The 16,981-nt window shown below is 47.5% G+C and overlaps 1 protein-coding gene across 1 annotated transcript in view; it reads left to right on the plus strand.

Annotated features, from left to right (window-relative positions):
- Positions 1–16,981, plus strand: part of Slc6a11 (solute carrier family 6 member 11) — a 133,526-nt gene that overhangs the window by 111,758 nt on the left and 4,787 nt on the right. The window contains exons 9-13 of the mRNA XM_008854892.1: positions 6,005–6,117; positions 8,731–8,868; positions 14,336–14,438; positions 15,353–15,453; positions 16,177–16,347. Coding sequence (XP_008853114.1) covers positions 6,005–6,117; positions 8,731–8,868; positions 14,336–14,438; positions 15,353–15,453; positions 16,177–16,347 — 626 coding nt within the window. The remainder of the gene's footprint in view (positions 1–6,004; positions 6,118–8,730; positions 8,869–14,335; positions 14,439–15,352; positions 15,454–16,176; positions 16,348–16,981) is intronic.

The following is a 16,981-nucleotide window of genomic DNA, read 5'->3' on the forward strand; positions in this document are numbered from 1 at the left end:
CTTTATCCTGGTTTCTGTAGTTATGTCTGGATACATATTCACTTATCGGGGTTTGGTTCTAGGCTCCACATATGAGGGAGAACATACATTGATTTTTGTTTTTCTGAGTCTCTGTTACTTCACTTAGTATAACTTAAGTTTCTGGTTCCATCCATTTACCTGGCAGGACATTATCTTATCTCACCAAATTTTCTGCCATTGTGGTAGTTTGAATGATGTGGCCCCCAAAGACTCAAGTATTTGAACATTTGGTCAGTTGGTGGCACTGTTTAGGGAGGGCATGGCATGTTTAGAAGGTGTGGCCTTACTGAAGGAAGCATGTTACTGGAGGAATTCACAGCCACATCCCACTGCCAGATTTCCTCTGCTTTCTGTGCCTGCTTGAAGGTGAGCTTTCTGTTCCAGTTGCCTTTGGCATCATACCTCCCTACCATGATGGACTCTTTCTTTAATTTTTAATAACTACATGATTGGAAGAAGCATTTCATTACAGCTTTAACTGGAACAGTAAGCCCAATAAATTCTTCTATAAATTGCTTTAGTCATGGTGTTTTATCACAGCAACAGAAAAGTAACTAAAACAAACAGTAAGGAAAAAAACAAGGAAGTAAAAGTATGTTCTATATAAAACTGTCTCCTCTTCATCACTTGAATTTAGACAATGTTGAAGTAGCAAGTTACTATTATGAAGAAAAGTCACCAAATTCAGGCAGTTTTTCCATTCCCTGCCATGACTACACAGCTGCAAGGATTTGTGGTGAGCAAAGACTCAGAGGAAAACAGAAGAGCATCTGGCAAGGGCTCTAAGAGCAACATGGAGTCATCACCAGAGGAAGCTTCCGCCTCAGAAAGAACAGGGACAGCTCTAGACAGCTCCTGGGTGGTCCTGCAGTATGGGCTTCCAATAAAGGGTTCAAAATGAGCAGGATTTAAAGGTGGAGGGAGCCGCATAAAGTGTGCAGTGTTAATCTTCATTACCAGCCTGGCTGGATCAAGAAATTTCTCTGAGGTTAGAGACGCACACCTCTGGGTGTTAGTGATGGGGTTCCAGAGAACATCAGCTACTGAGTGCTCTAACCTAATTAGTGGACCAGTCTCTACATGGACTCATAATACAGCGGCATTTTTGAGGTGGTAAAGGATGGAAGGCGGGGCCACTGATAGAAGGAAGTACATCACTGGGATGTAGCCCCCCCATGCCCTGATCTCTTCCTGCGCCAGATTTCTCTGCTTTCTGTTCACTATGAAGAAGCTCCTCTACCACACGCTTCCACTGCCTTGAAGTTCTGCCTCACAGCAGGCCCAGAAACATGAGGACAAGCGAACATGAGCTTGAGACCTCTGAAACCAGGAGAAAAGTAAGCAACTCCTCTCCTTAAGTTGTTTATGTCGGGTTTTTGGTGAAATGGCCACAAAAGGGTCTTAATGCAAAAATAAATAAAGGACTTGTCTCACAAAAAAGTGTCTAATACAGAGAGGCAGGCATGTTTTGAAGAGGCCATGGCTTCTATGGGAGAAACCATGCAAAAAGGGAAGAAGTGACCCTTGACAGTCAGGGTGAAGGAAAAGGCGAACAACAAAAGAAACAAGGTAGAATCATAAAACATGAAGAACCATGACATCAGGAAGGAGGGGAGCCCACCCTTCTCCCAGCAGCAAAGCAGAGCCTGCTGTCTTGTGTAGACTTCACTGTCCTGGGGGAAGAGGATACCATGAAACCAAGAATGTTGTCAAACAGCCAATAGCATATAAATGAACTTCAAGAGAAGCCACCACACAGCTACTGCAGAGGTCAGGAATAGAAATTTCCCATAAACCAGCAAAGAATCCTAGTCCTTCAAATATCAGCATGAAGTAGGGAAAATTCAGTCCACACTCCAGCTGTTTGTGCTAGTTTCTTTGCCTGTAGCAGAATTCCCAAGACTAGGTAATGTAGAAGGAAAAGGGGTTTGTTTAGCTGATGAATCTAGGGACAGGGAAGTTCAAGGTCAAGTGGGTGAGTGGAGTAGGGGGCCTCTTAAGCTGCACCAGAGCATGAAGACTCATCACAAGGCAGGTGCCTATGAGAGTGGGTATGGGTGCACAGAGAAAGGGAGTGGAACAAAGGATTCATCCTCTCTAGCAATCTGCCTGGAGAGTACCACTTCATTCTCAAGAGAACTAATCCAGTCTCAGAGGGTGTTAATCCCTTTTGACCTAATGGCCTCTTCAAGACTTAATTGCCTATTAAAAGCCCACCTTCAACACTGCTACTGGGACAAGCAAATTAGAGTCTGAAAGCTACCTGGCATGATCCTATAGAAGATGCTGGAAGACAAGGATAGAAATAAACTGACAGAAAACTCACCATGCTAAGCACACTTAATGAAAGATTATTTTATATACCATGGCCAGGGAAAATCATTCCAGGAGTAATGCAAGGTTGGTTTGCTGTGAGGAAGTTCACTAATATCATGAACTGTGTTAATAGAGCTACTACAAACTAATACTATCCCACAGATACTGAAAAATCCATTGAAAAAATATAATACCATGCACAATTTTAAATAATCAAAAAACAGAAATGACTTTTTTTTTTTTTTACAAAAATGTTATGTGTCTGGAGCTGGACATGGTGGAGCACTCCTGTTATCCCAGCACTTGGAAGGTTGAGGCAGAAGGATGGTGAGTTTGAGGCCAGTCTAGGCTATCCAGTGAGACCCTACCTCAAAAAAAAGTGCTACATGACACAGGTGCACTCACATACCTGCGGGCAATACACTTATACACATAAAATAAAAATAATAAAATATTTTTAAAAATGGTGTCAAAGTTGAAAAAGCAAATATCAGTGGTTGCCTATCCTTTATGTGGGAAAGACAGATGTACAGATTTGTGTGGCCAGCTGGCACAAGAAACAAAGAATAACCTAGAAATCATACCGAAGTTACTTTGTTAAGGGCAGAAAGGAGTGAGAGGAGGGAGGGAAGGGGAATGGATGGGAACTAGGTAGGCGGGAAGGGAAGGGCAACACTTCAGAGTATCTTTCTTACTAGCTTTGACACTGGGTGATGTGTCTCCCATTCCATCCAAAATAAATAACAATTACTTTTAATGGGTGGACCCAAATGGACTATAAACTAGTAACAAGTGAACCTAATTGTGTTGCAAATAACAGTTCTGTAGGCACACTGGGGGTTGGAGATGTAGCCCTAAGCAAGAAACTGAGATACAGTGTGCTGAGTGGATGCTAAAAGGCTGAAGATGAAAAAATAACGGGTGTACTTCCGAAGTCAGAGCAGGGATATGAACTAGCAATTCTGTATGGTGTATGTATATCAGAACTGAATAAACAGGTAAATATATTATTGATTCCAAGGATCCCATTCTCTGAGGAGCAGACATTAGGTGTATTAGAAGCAGAGGGCCAGTGTACTTAGATTGGTGGTTTTTATGTGTGCATAGAAATAGGTGGACATGCATATGTGGGGTGGATGTGCAGCTGTCTCCCAGCTCTGTGCTTAGGAGGTAACAAGTGAAAAGTACAGTTCCAAGCACACCCCATGCCCAAGTGAGGGTTTCTAAACACCACTATCCATTGAAAGAAGCCAGGGCTCACTGGCGAGGCAGCAGTGCCAAGGCTGGGACAGGACAAGATGGAGATGATGATGTGCTCTGAAGAAGATTGGGCATGCGTCAGGACACAGACTCTAGCTGAAGGAATCTCCAGCCCCTGTGGCTGGCACCGCAACACCTTGAGCAGCAGAGTCAATAATGATAGTTTCTGGATTGTGACCCAGAAAGTCAACTGAGCACACAGGAACCCACAGTGGTACATCTGTGCCACTGAATAAGTGACTAAGCGAAGTGAAGGGACAGTACATCCTTGCAGAATCCCAGTGAACAGACGAGAATGGAAGAAGGGGGCACTACGTCATCCTCGGGCAAATACCACTGTGATCATGGCTACAAGTGCAGAGCTTTGATGGAGGCAGACCAAAGGGGACTCATGACTAGAGCAGGATCCTTTATCATCTCGACACCGCCCCCCACCCCCAAGAGAAGAAAGCTTCACCATGGAGATGCCCTGCAGACACCAGTCTTGCCAAGAACTAGGGGCCAGCAGCAGCAGTCTCTGATGAGTAACAGGGATCCCCAGTGTGTCTCCAAGACACACAACCCTTCCATGATTTTTTTTCCTGAAACTACATAACTTCAGGTTAATCATGGGAACACATCAGACCCATGTTGAGACCTTATGCAGGCTAGTGACCAGTGCGCATCCAAAAGTGAAGATCAAGAAATAAAGATTAAGGAACTGCTGCAGAGTCAGACCAGCAAGTACACTGTAGAATCCTGGGATAATGGAACAGAAAGGAAAAGGAAAGTGGTGGAACACAAATAAGATCTGTGGTTTCATTCACGCTACTCGGCTCGAGCCCAGGCATTAATACTGGATGCTTTCCTCTGAATGAAAGCCAGGAGCTCTGTGGGCTCTATTCCATATTGCAGTAAGGCAAGGAAGGGGATAAAAAATGTTAGGACTAGCTGGGCATGGTGGAGGCGGAAGCAGGCAGACCTCTGTGAGAGCAAGGTCAACCAGGTCTTCATAGAGAGTTACAAGCCAGCTGGGGCCACAGGGAGACCTGGTTTCAGAAACAAAACAGAAATACAGTAAGTGTTAGGATTGGAAAGAGAGAATAAAAACTTTGTATTTATAAACAACATGACTGAACATGTGGAAAACCCCAAAGAAACTTACCAAATAATAACACTAATAATAACAACAGAGTAATTCCTGGATTTACTAAGACCAAGAATAAAAGATCCATAAACACACACCCCTTGTCTTTTTTTACATATTAGCAACAAATACTCAGAAAGAGTACTACATAAAGACCTCTCCCAAACCAAATAAAAAGGACATAGACCTGTAAGAGGAGAGTGAGGTTAACAGGCTTGTATTCCTGTGAACATGAGCCCAGGAAGACACTCAGAGGTGAGATTAAAACCAGAGTCACTGAATACTTCACACTCACTGTAAGGACTAAACCTAAAGACTCAGTATTGAGTGTTGAAAAGAATATGGAACCCCAAATGTTGCTGGTAAGATGACAGAATGGCAGGACTACTTTTGAAGTCAGCATTCCTTAGGTGAAGTGTATGACTGCCAAATGCCCCAGCAGTTCCACCCTAAGCAGCACAAGCAGCCTTAATCTAAGATTTAGAAAAAATTGGACTAGAGCAATGGTTCAGCAGTTAAGATCCTGTACTGTTCTTATAGAGGACCTGAGTTCAGTTCCAAGCACCCATGTTGGGTAACTCGCAACCACCTGTAATTTCATCTCCAGTGAATCCAATGCTTCTTACCTCTGAAGGCACATGCACAGTTCCTGTTCTCACACAATGCACACACATAATTAAAAGTAATAAAATTGTTTAAAATAGTTTTTAAAATCCCATCCATGTTTGCCTAGAGTGCAGATGGATGTAGAGGTGGAGAGGTGACTAGAGGTGACAGGAATAGTCTGTGTCTTTATGGAGGTGGTAGTTGACTAAATGTGGACGTTTTCAGAATCCACTGGACTGTACTCTGGGTTTTTATTGTATACAAGTCGTACTGTAATAAAGCTCTTCTTAAAGTAAAAGCACATCATGTGAAAATCTTTCCACTATGTGCTCCTTTCCTCACATCCCGCTGTTCTAAGAGCCATTTGGGGGTAGACTGTACTGCTCTTGCTTAGCCTCAGCTGCTGCCCATCCTGGCCAAGATCTGCGTTTTAACAAGCCCCTCCTTCTTCATGACAGCAGGTAGCTGGTGGGTCTAGAGGAAGACCTGTAGGTCAGAACCCTCTGCTTAACCCTGACCCTTCTAGTAGGCCCTCACACACTCTTCTGATGGCCCATGTTAGCATGCAACCATGTGAGCAGGAGATCTGAGTGAAGACCAGCGCCAGCACGAGTGATACCTGCTGGATAAAAACACCGACAGAGTGAGCTCTGTGTCTATTTTTCTCCCCTCCAGGACCCGGATTGGCTTTCATTGCCTACCCCAAGGCTGTCACCATGATGCCCCTCTCTCCACTGTGGGCCACCTTGTTCTTCATGATGCTTATCTTCCTGGGCCTGGACAGCCAGGTGAGGGGCTGGGAGGGGAGGAAAGGGAGGAGATAGTGAGGGAAGGAGAAGGGAGGGGAGAGAAAGGGACAGCTAGATGAGGAGCTGGGAGGGGAGGGGACATCTGTGTCTGGTAAGGGGTAAGGCAGGGGAGGGAAGGGATGGGACAGGATGGATGCTGTTCTTAGGAGCAACTCCTGGGCCCCAGCACCACCTCCTGGCTCTGGGCATCAGGCCGCCCAGTAGCCCTGTCAGTTCCTCAGTAGCTTCCCAGTCACAGACGTGTCTGTCTGAGTCCCTCCACAACCTCCCCTTGTGTTCTTCACCCAGAATTCTTAATTCAAAGGTTGTGGGTCTTTGTTTGTTTGTGGGGGTGTTTTTGTTTTTATTTATTATTTTAGCTTTTAAAAAAATGCATATATATATATATATATAGAGAGAGAGAGAGAGAGAGAGAGAGAGAGACTGATACCTGCCATGGTGCACATGTGGAGGTCAAAGAGCAATTTTCAGGGGGTGATTGAGTCTCTTCTCCCACCATATGAGTCTCAGGAATTGAACTCAGGTCATCAGGCTTGGCGGCAAGCACCTTTACCTGCTGAGTCAGCTCCCTAGACCCTAATTCAAGTTTTTTTTTTAATGTCCTAAATTCTTTCATTCTGCTAAGTTATTCCTACCCAGAGGCAGTCCATGAAAAAGCAAGTCCTAAAGAGGAGCAAGCTGTGGCTAGTGGCAAACAAAGGTTCCCATGTCCCTGTCTCTACCAATCATCAAGGACCAAGGACCCAAGACAGTCCCTCTCCTCCTCTGCATCTGTGATAAGGTCACTGTGGCCTACCCCAGCCATCCTCTAGGTGCCTCCACAACTTCACTCACTGACTCTATGCCTATTAGTCCCTGTGGGCATCTGTCCATCCATCCCTCCCTCCCTTCTGCACCCTGCTGTTCCCAGAGCATTATAATGAGCTGTAATTGATCTACATGTCCTGTCCCCTGCTCCCTATACACCACCCTCCTTTCCCACTCTACTGCCCTCCATGCCTACTCCCCTTCTCCCCATTTCCTCTAAGCCTGATGCCTGTGGGCTCTCTCTGCCCCTCAGGCCTAGAGTGCAGCCTCTGCATGCTGCTGGACACAGCTGGTTCCCCAGAGCCCAGAGAACTGCTTCTAGCCAGGTTAGTGGCTAACCACCGCAGCATGTCCTGGCAAGTCTACACTGTGCAGAAGGGGAGGGGCTGCAGACAGGCAACCCTACTTTTGACAAGGGAAGGGGCCCTTAGCTGCCTGAATTAGGGGAAAGGACAGTGGCCAAGCTGGCCTTACAGTCCTGCTCCCATCCATGACCTTGCAGGAGTCTAAGCACCCGAGCCCTTGCTTATATGTCTATCAATCCAGCCACATTAGATTTCTCTCTGGAGCCAGAGCCCTTCCCCAGAAACCTCAAAGCTGCTCTATGAAGCTCCGAGTGTTTCTGCTGATAACCTGCCCTTCCATTGTTGGCAGAGCCTTTTGGGAACCAGGGCTTGGCAACTGGCACATGACAGGCAGAGGTCCTGCCTGGCAAGGAAGGCGGGGCTGCAGCCTGGGCTCAGCCTGTCACCCACTGAACTGTGCTCACTGGTTATGTGCTGCTCCTGTATGTGCCCAGGTCATGTTCTCAGCCAATCCTCTGATAATTGTGTGAGCTGAAGACCCCCGTTCATTGTCTTGGTTTTAAGGCAGAAGCCAGCAAGTCTTAGAGGTGCTGAGTGACTCACTGGGACAGGCACCTAGGTTTGCTTGCCTCCTGCCTGTACACTCCCACACTTCCATTTCCCATTTGCATCCTAAGTAAGCAGCCTTCCTTGAATCCCATCTCTCTCAGGCTACCCTGGAGGAAGGCTAAGTACACTAGCCCTTGCAGTGGATGCAGCGCAGCAGGGCCAGGGTTGAAACTCAGTTCTGAATATCTCCTCAGCTGTGTGACTTTAGCAGAATCACTGCCCCTCTCTGTACCGCATCCTCTTTGTACAACAAAAATTAAAACACTTTTTCTGGGAAGATAGATGTGAAACATAGACTATTAGGGGAGCAGGGCCTCCCCACATCATGACTAGCAAAAGCATCTTCCTGTGCAGTGCCAAGGTGGGGGACCCCTGTTAAGCAGGCTGGCACACAGCCAGCTCTGCTCCCCAGCACCTGGGTGACGGCTGGGGTGGCCCTCCATCCAGCAGAGGGCAGGGGATTGTCACAGTCCTACAAATCAGACACTGACCAGAGCCTGCCACCAGCAAAGCACTGAGCTCCCAGGACAGCCAGGACTCCTGCTTTATCTCAAGGACAAAGCCTGGGTCTCCTCTAAATCACAAATACTAGGATAGGAGGTAACAGCAGTGTGAGGGAAGAGACATAGACTCTCTAGACTGTGCTGAGTGACCCTGAGCCCTCGATTCACCTCTCCAAACATCTTTTTCCTGGTCCATTAAATGGCCATACTGGAGTTAGTTGGTTCTGGTCTTGCCCATCATTGGCAAGAAGGAATGCGAGGATGGAGGGCAGGCCAGTGGGAAGGATGCCTAGCCTACTGTATACACACTCACCCAGGGCATCAGAACCAGCCTTTTCCTGCTTCACACCTTGTGTCTCTCCCACTAGTTCGTGTGTGTAGAGAGCCTTGTGACTGCCGTGGTGGACATGTACCCCAAAGTCTTCCGGAGAGGCTACAGGCGCGAGCTGCTCATCCTGGCCCTGTCCATCATCTCTTACTTCCTAGGCCTTGTAATGTTGACAGAGGTGAGTGACGTCATCAGTACTGTATCCAACCCCAGCTCTGAGACCTCAGGCCCTGTGACCCTGGACCGATTTGGAACTTTCTCCATGACTTGGACACCTACTCTTCCTATTGGGCTTCAGTGAGAATGAACACAGACTCTCAGCAGTCTCTGAAAGCAAGGTCTGTGCCTGTGTCAGTGCTAAAGTGGCTGCTGATAACAACAGAAAAGCACATATGGGGACATGTCAGGCTACCCCAGTGATTCCTCGGACATCCCCAGAAGGACCTTGCAGAAGAGAACGGTGTCAACTCTCAGCCCCAGAGCTGGTTCCTTGTGATGCCCTCAGGTTCAGCACTGGCTTTTCTGTGGCATCTCTAAGGACAGGCACCCAGGATGCTGTTGTGGTGGGCTTCGCCACAACCCTGAATTGAGGTGGTCCCCTAAACCACATGCTGCAGCCACGCTATCTCCATCCTGTGTCAGGTAGCACTAGGTGTCTTTCTCCTCATACGCAAAGAGATAATTAACTTGAGAAAAGGAAAAAAAAAACTTGCCAAGAGACAGGAAGAGGTTTTGTAAGAAATGGGGAGAGGAAGGAGGGGCCGGACTCAGTCACGGTAGCTGGGTGAAGCCACGGCCAGCCATCTCCCTGTTGCTCCTCCTCCACTTCACTTCGCCTCTGCTTACCTTCTGTCACCTCCCCACTCTTAGCCACTCTGTTCCCAGGTCACCCTCCTTTGCTCTCCCCCTGGCTGTTAAAAAGATCCATGGTCCACCTGTCATCTATCTTTACCCAGGCCTAGACGTTCAGGAGATCTGGAACCAGCCCTGTTCAGCCCCGGGTCCATGGAGGCAGCCTGGGGTGGGTGCTCAGTGCGAGTGACTGGGGTTATGGCTGGACCTAATCAGGGCCGCATTAATGAGAGTGATCATTGGTGTTTGAGCAAATGAATGGGGTGAATTCTATTTCCACCTCTTCCTACAGCCTTCCCCGTTCCACTCCTGTCTCCCCACACAGGGAGGACGGGCTGCAGTAAGCAGGGCCTCATTAGGCACAGCTTAATTACAGAGTGGAGTCATTTGTCACATACAAATTGGGGGGTTAACCTGATGCCTTGAAGAAGCTAATGGGAAGGGTTTTAAGAAGAATAAGAATTGGCAACACCATCACAGGTTCTTAGCACAGCCTACACCTGCTTGCCCCCAGTTCACAGAGCCTTTGCCCAAGGCCTGGGATCTGCTCAAGAGTGCATGGTGACCCTCAGGGGCCATGGAAAGCCAGCGCTGCAGCCCACTGAGACTGTTAATCAGCAGGCTTTCACATGCCAGCCCTCTACCTCCCTGAGAGGTATCCGTAAGCTACTGCTGGAAAACTTCTCAGTGGGTCCAATGGGCCATGTCAGCCTGGGTCGTCAGGGTAATTGCCTGCTGGATCTTCTCCCTCATTTACATCCAGTTAAGGCTCAGCTCTAAGGAAAATACAGGCCTCCAGTTTCTTTCTTCCACCACAGCAGTGTGATAAATAGTTAAGACTGTTGGCTGTGCAGTTTGATCTTCAGCCCCTCTACTAGCTGTCTGCTATCCTACAGAAGTGTCCTTGCCACTTGAAAGAGTTAAAGCAGAGCCTAGTACAGCTATCTATTCCTTAATGAGGGACTATGTCTAAGGAACTCATCGTCAGGCAATGGCACTTCCATGCAAACATCTGAGCAGGACTTCTTAAAATATTTTATTTATTTTTATTGTTAAGTGCTTGAGTGTTTTGGCTGCATGCATATAAGTGCACCTATGCATGTAATGCCTGCAGAGGTCAGAAAAGGGTGTCGGATCCCCTGGAACTGTAGTTAAGGACTAGTTGTTAGTCACCATGTGGGAACCAAATCTGGGTCCTCTGCAAGAGCAGCCAGTGCTCTTAATAACTGGACCATCTTTACAACCCCAGAGCAGATCTTAAACTTTGCCACTCATGGCCCCTTTCGACCCAAGAAATTTTTATGTGACTTTGGTTATATAGGTATATAAAATGGTAGGAAAATCAAACATTTATTGATAATAAATCATAAAGAAATTTGTTTGAAAACAATTCTTTAGTATAATTTCACCTTTCATCAAGACAAAAGCTAAGTTGTCTGCTAATGAGATGGATGTGCTTATTTTACATAAGGAATTAAATCTTGGCTGAATATTTGACACTATAGCACACAGGATGTCTTTGATGTTTTTAAGAGCTGATCAATATTTTTGTTTTATAGTCTCAGTGCTGAGAATGCTGTTCTTTATGCATAAACATGTACTAGAGAATGAAAGTGTGTTTAGGGTCATTTCAAAGATGACTGCACTTCTGTCCCAATCCCAAGCCAAATTCATTGAATGATCTTTTACAAAATTCAAGTCAGCAACTCAAACAGCAATTTTTAAAACCAAGCATTCTTTGGTGGGAGAGATGGCTCAGCATATAAAGGTGCTTGCCAGCAAGTTGGATGACCTGAGTTTGATCCACAGGACCCACATAGTGGAAGGAGAGACTCCCACAACTTTTAGTTTGACTTCCATATATGCACTGAGAGATGGGAGTGCACACACACACACACACACACACACATACACACACAAAATAAATGTAAAAAGAAAGAAAATCAAGCATTCTAGCAATACAAATGCAAAAACACACTAATTCATACATGCTGACGAATAACTATAGGAAAATACTGTCTACTTTTCCATAATCAAATCATTATGTTTCTGTAAAAGCAGAAAACTGTATGTATAGCAAAAACATACAACAACATATAGTAGTCTCAAACCACAGTTAGGACATTTCAGACAGCGTTCATTGGTGCCAAGCAGCATAATAGTATGCACAGCACAAAGGGTACATGTTGTGTGTTTAAGGTTGTGGTGAAGTTGTGCAGTGTAGCATAGGCGAGCACTGCCAGAGATGCCTTAGATTCATTACATATTTGATTTTCAGCTAATTTTGGTCATTGTACATTCAGCACACTTTTACTGCTGCCAAATTTTTGTGAGCCCCAACCACATTGATCCCCATGATTGAAGAAGCTGGGTCATAGAGCACACTTGCACAATGGAGCCAGATTACCAGGCCACTAGGGGATGCAGTTAGGAGACTCCTATGGCATATGCAGGCTGCTGATGAGTGAAGCATTAGTGTGTGGTCCACACACCCAGGCTTCCCTGGGTAGTAGTGAGTGTGATGTCCCACATTGGAGTCCAGTTAGGAAAGGTGTTTTGAGTTTGAACTCAGAAAACCAAACCCACTGCCAAATAGAGGTGTCTCAGAGCCATGCCTGAAGCTCACAGATTCTAATGTTCACTCGTGCCCTCACAATCCTCAGATCTGACTGGGCCCTGGGATCATTTGTCTTTATACCTTCTCTGTGTTCTTTAAAGCATGTAGACACCATCAATAATTTCTAAAAAGAGAGGAAAATTCCCTGTGAAAATCTTGATTTCTGATGCCCCCAAAAATCTGCAAATCAGGCCTCACAGCTATACCCCCAGTAACCTTGGTCAGAGCCATGTGCTCCAATGGGGAGTGGACTCTGTAGTTAGCCACAGTTCCCAACATGCCCTGTCCACTCATGACACCCAGTCCACTCCTCTCACTGGTGTTACCCTGGGGCCCTATCAGTATTGTGATATCACCCCACTATTTGGAGGAGACAAATGGGGGAACATGTCTCAAGCTATGATCTTTGCATGATAGAAGACAGCTCAGGGGACAGGGTGTTGAGGAGGGCTCTTGGTCCCCTGGTAGACACAGGAGACCCTGCAGCAGCATTCCAGCCATCTGTCCCACAGTTCCATCATTCAGAACCCCCTCTCCACAACACACACACCTGATCCTTCCTGGTGCTTTCACTTTGATTTTCCTGCATCTGTACCCTGCTGGGATCTTCACTCTGTCAGGAATATTTTCCTTACAGATGCTAGCTCTTCCCACAAACTGCAGCTGGCCTCTTCCTCCCTCACCCTCCCAAGTGCCCCCCATTCCTGGACCTCCTTGTTGGGCTGGGCTTGTACCTGAGTGTCACCATCAGATTTACAGTCATCCCTTCATATCCAGAACCAGCACACATCCACCTATGTTTTTCAATCATCCCTAGATTATTCATAACACCTAACACCATATAAAGACTATGTAAATAGTTACACTGTATTCTTTGGGGAATGATGACAAAAGCTCTGTTAAGGTTCTCTAGAGAAACAGAGCCATAGAATTGTATAGCGCATAAGAGGAGTTCACTAGAATGACCTACAGGATAGGAGCTGGGAAGTCCCAACAATGGCCACCTGCTCACTGGAGAGGCTGAGAACCTGGTAGGTGCTCAGTCCATGAAGCTGGATGCCTTAGCAGTTGCAAACAGGGAGTGGAGGCCTGGAAGATCACTGTGGAAGGCTAAGGAGGCTGGAGTCAGTGAAAGGTGGTGGTGGTCACAGAAGCACTTGCTTAGTAATGATCAAGGCAGGCATGCTTTTTCCTCAGACTTCTTTACATCTGGGACACTTGTTGGTAGAAACTGCCCGCTCAAGGCAGCCCTCCTCCCCTCAGTTAATTCCTTCAGGAAAACACTTCACAGACATGCCCAGGGGCATATCTCCCAGGTTGATTCTAATTCCAGTCAAGTTGACAATTAAGTCCAACCATCACAGGAACTGAACTTGTCTTATAGAGTGGACCCATAGTCAGTACTTATCAGTAAGTCATCCCAAAGATTAACTTTGTACCTTCTGTGTGTCAGCCCCTGAACCATGCTAGCCACTGTCCTGTCCCACAGAGTCCATAATCTGGGTGATTCTGCCTATGTCTTTCAGGGACCTACTTTGTGCTGGGCCCTATGCTGCAAGCTGGAGACACAAAGATGATTAGAGTGTGGGGTTTCCTGGTTGAGCTCAGGGCTCACAGGGCCACTAATGGAACACTTTTGGACTTTAGTTATAATATCATGCAGTATATTCTGGAGGCTCAAAGAAAGAGGGAGGCTGTGGGAAAGGACTTTTCAGAGGAGTTGACATTTGATCTGAGCTTTGAAAAAACTTTACCAAGTGAAAACTAAGACTGCCTTGTTGAGGGTGACTGGTGGGCAGGGGAGACAAAGCACAGGGGAGGACAGCAGCCCTGACAGGCAGCTTGGAGGGAGCCAAGGGTAATTTTTAGGCCTCAGCAAAGATTGAAGAGGGTAAGGCCTGCAGCAGGGAGGCCTGCTGGGAGATTGTAGGACCTGTCCACCTGAGGGAGGTTCTGAAGATGCCCACCCTCCACTCTGATTTAACATGGAGCTTCTGGGCCTTGGAGAGCTGGGGTCGGGGCAGAGCTGAGATTCTGCAGACCATCCACAACCCCAGCATCTCTGCAGGTCAGGGCCTTGGAACACCCAGGTGCAGGAAAGAGCATTGCCCTTCCCAGGCCAGCTGTTGACCTGCTCTTCATGTGTCTGTCTGTGTGTCTGTCTTTCTACCCACAGGGAGGCATGTATATCTTCCAGCTCTTTGATTCCTATGCCGCCAGTGGTATGTGCCTGCTCTTCGTGGCCATCTTCGAGTGTGTCTGCATCGGCTGGGTGTATGGTGAGCAGAGGCCCAGCTCAGCCCCTGGGACCTGGTGGGCTGTATCCATCTGGCTAACCTCGTCCCTCCTCTCCCCAGAGACTCTGGTCCCTTCCTACTGGCACAGGACCTTCCTGCTTTTCAACACAACAGATAGATGATCAGGGTCCAGAAGTCCTGACCTCAGGCCAGTTCTGCCCTGAGCCTCAGTTTCCCCCTTTGTGAAATGTGTCTCTAAGAGAGAGACTATAGGGCTGGCCCCAGCCCCATTCATGCCTCCTTCTGGTCCTCACACTAACCAAGAGCGAGAGCTGCTGTCTCAGGGACAGACAGAATGTGGCTTAGGAATAGCTGCTCTTGTTTACAAACAACCTAGCCAGGCCCACAGCTCCAGAACCCAGTTCCCTGTGAGTCACCCAGGCCCTTGCCAACCTTTCTCCAGAAATCCTGCTGTTTTCTGGGCCCAGAAAACAGAAAGTTCTTAACAGCAGGCCACAATCCCTCTCATCATAGCTTGCTTGGTACCTTGTCCATTGTGTTAATCAGTTTTGCATCACTATAACAAAATGCCTGATATGAGCTACTTATGAGGTAGTTATCTGAGCTCACAGTTCTTGAGGTTCAAGTCCAAGATCAGCTGATACGGTTGGTTTGGGCCTCTGGTAAAAGCCCCTCATGATGGAAATGCACATCTGACCAAGCCACATCTACCATTGCCCTAAGGAATCTGCAGAGCCTCCCTCCTAGAAATCCATAGTACTGCCTGACCCAGCCTTTACATATGGATACTCAGCACCCTATCTGTAGCACATGGTCATGTGTTAGGGCGTTGAATGCTGAGCAGTTTTTGTCTCTGGCTCAGGCTGGGGATACCAGGCCCTCCTCGCCTCTCCTCTGAGACATACTTGTATACTCATCCTCTTTCCTCTGAACAGGAAGCAACCGGTTCTATGATAATATTGAGGACATGATTGGCTACCGGCCGCTGTCACTCATTAAGTGGTGCTGGAAAGTCGTGACCCCTGGGATCTGTGCGGTAAGGCCTGTGGGAGCCACCTCAGCCCCTCCACTTGCTCATTTACTACTCTGTTTTCCAACTCCACAGCCAGCTCAACTGAAGCTGGCTCTAAGGAAGTTCATGTGTCCCCCTCCCCGCCCCCACAGGCCCTGCCAGGTGACACCCTGGGGAGCTGGTATCTCAGGACTGGACCTGTGCTTGCTGAGGCAGGTCCTTACTCCAATCTCTCTCATCAGGGCTTCCAATTCTATGCACACCAGCAGGACACTGGTCCTCCTCCCTAGGGTGAGGTGAGCAAGAGCAAGGCTATTTGTCACTGAGAAAGTAACAGAGCCAAGGGTAGCATCAGGTCTCAGGCATTGCCATGAAACCAGGCCACAGAGAGCCTTGGAGCAAAGAAAACCAGCCCCATCACTCTTTGTCCTTGTCTTTGGTGTTGGAAGCATTTGAACTCATCTCCCTAACCAAAGGGTTCAAATACAGCTTTGAGGCAGCCCCAAGACACATTCTAAGTAGGTAGAGGCTGGGGAAGAGCTACTGTTGGAGGGGTCAGGTGTCAAACCCTGGTAAGGCCCAAAGTCTCCTGGGAGTCTGGGCCCCAGGGCCACAGCCCGTGTTCTGACATGTGGGACCCGCTTTCTCCTTGGTCCTGCCTCAGACTCACAGTGGACAGGTGGGGCATTTGGGCCATCAGGCAGAGCTGAGGAGCACCACCAGAAACCCCCATCTACCTCTCCACAGGGCATCTTCATCTTCTTTCTGGTCAAGTATAAGCCACTCAAGTACAATAATGTGTACACATATCCAGCCTGGGGCTATGGCATTGGCTGGCTTATGGCTCTGTCCTCCATGCTGTGCATTCCACTCTGGATCTTCATCAAGGTGTGGAAGACGGAGGGCACACTGTCTGAGGTGAGTGACCAGTGGGAAAGATGGGGGGCCTGCTGCCCAAGATGAGTAGCTAATATGGAAGTTGGCGGGGCCCCTGCCCAAGGTGAGTGACCAATGTGGAAGGTGGAGGGCACGCTGCCTGAGGTGAGCTGCTGACAGTGGAGGAAACATGGTGGGTTCCTTTGTGGAAGGTGTCCATACTCACTGTGTGCACCTCTGTGAGACCTCAGGATTGAGCCAGTCACTGGTTTCTTCCTCAGTTATGAATTAGGCTCACAGCAGCCTAATTCATAGAGGTCATAAGAACTCTGGGAGTTCCTACAGAGAAAGCACCTAGTTCAGGACCTGAACCAAGGTGTAGCTGAATGTTAGCTGCCTTTATTCTGACACTTTGGGACCGAGGACTGGGGGCACCTGGGAGATGGGGGTACCTGTCCTGACATCACCATGCCTGAGACTCTAACCACCAGTGTCTTCTGTTGTTGTTAGAACAAACCAGAACAAGTATCATTTTCTGCATTTGACAGGAGACCTCAGAAATGTAGCTCAGTATTAGAACTCTTGTCTAGTATGTACAAAGCCCTAGGTTCAATCCCAGTACCCCATGCTTAAACACACACACACACACACACACACACACACACACACACACACA

This window comes from Nannospalax galili, unplaced genomic scaffold (assembly GCF_000622305.1).
Source record: "Nannospalax galili isolate Female #2095 unplaced genomic scaffold, S.galili_v1.0 scaffold406, whole genome shotgun sequence".
Lineage (NCBI taxonomy): Eukaryota > Metazoa > Chordata > Mammalia > Rodentia > Spalacidae > Nannospalax > Nannospalax galili.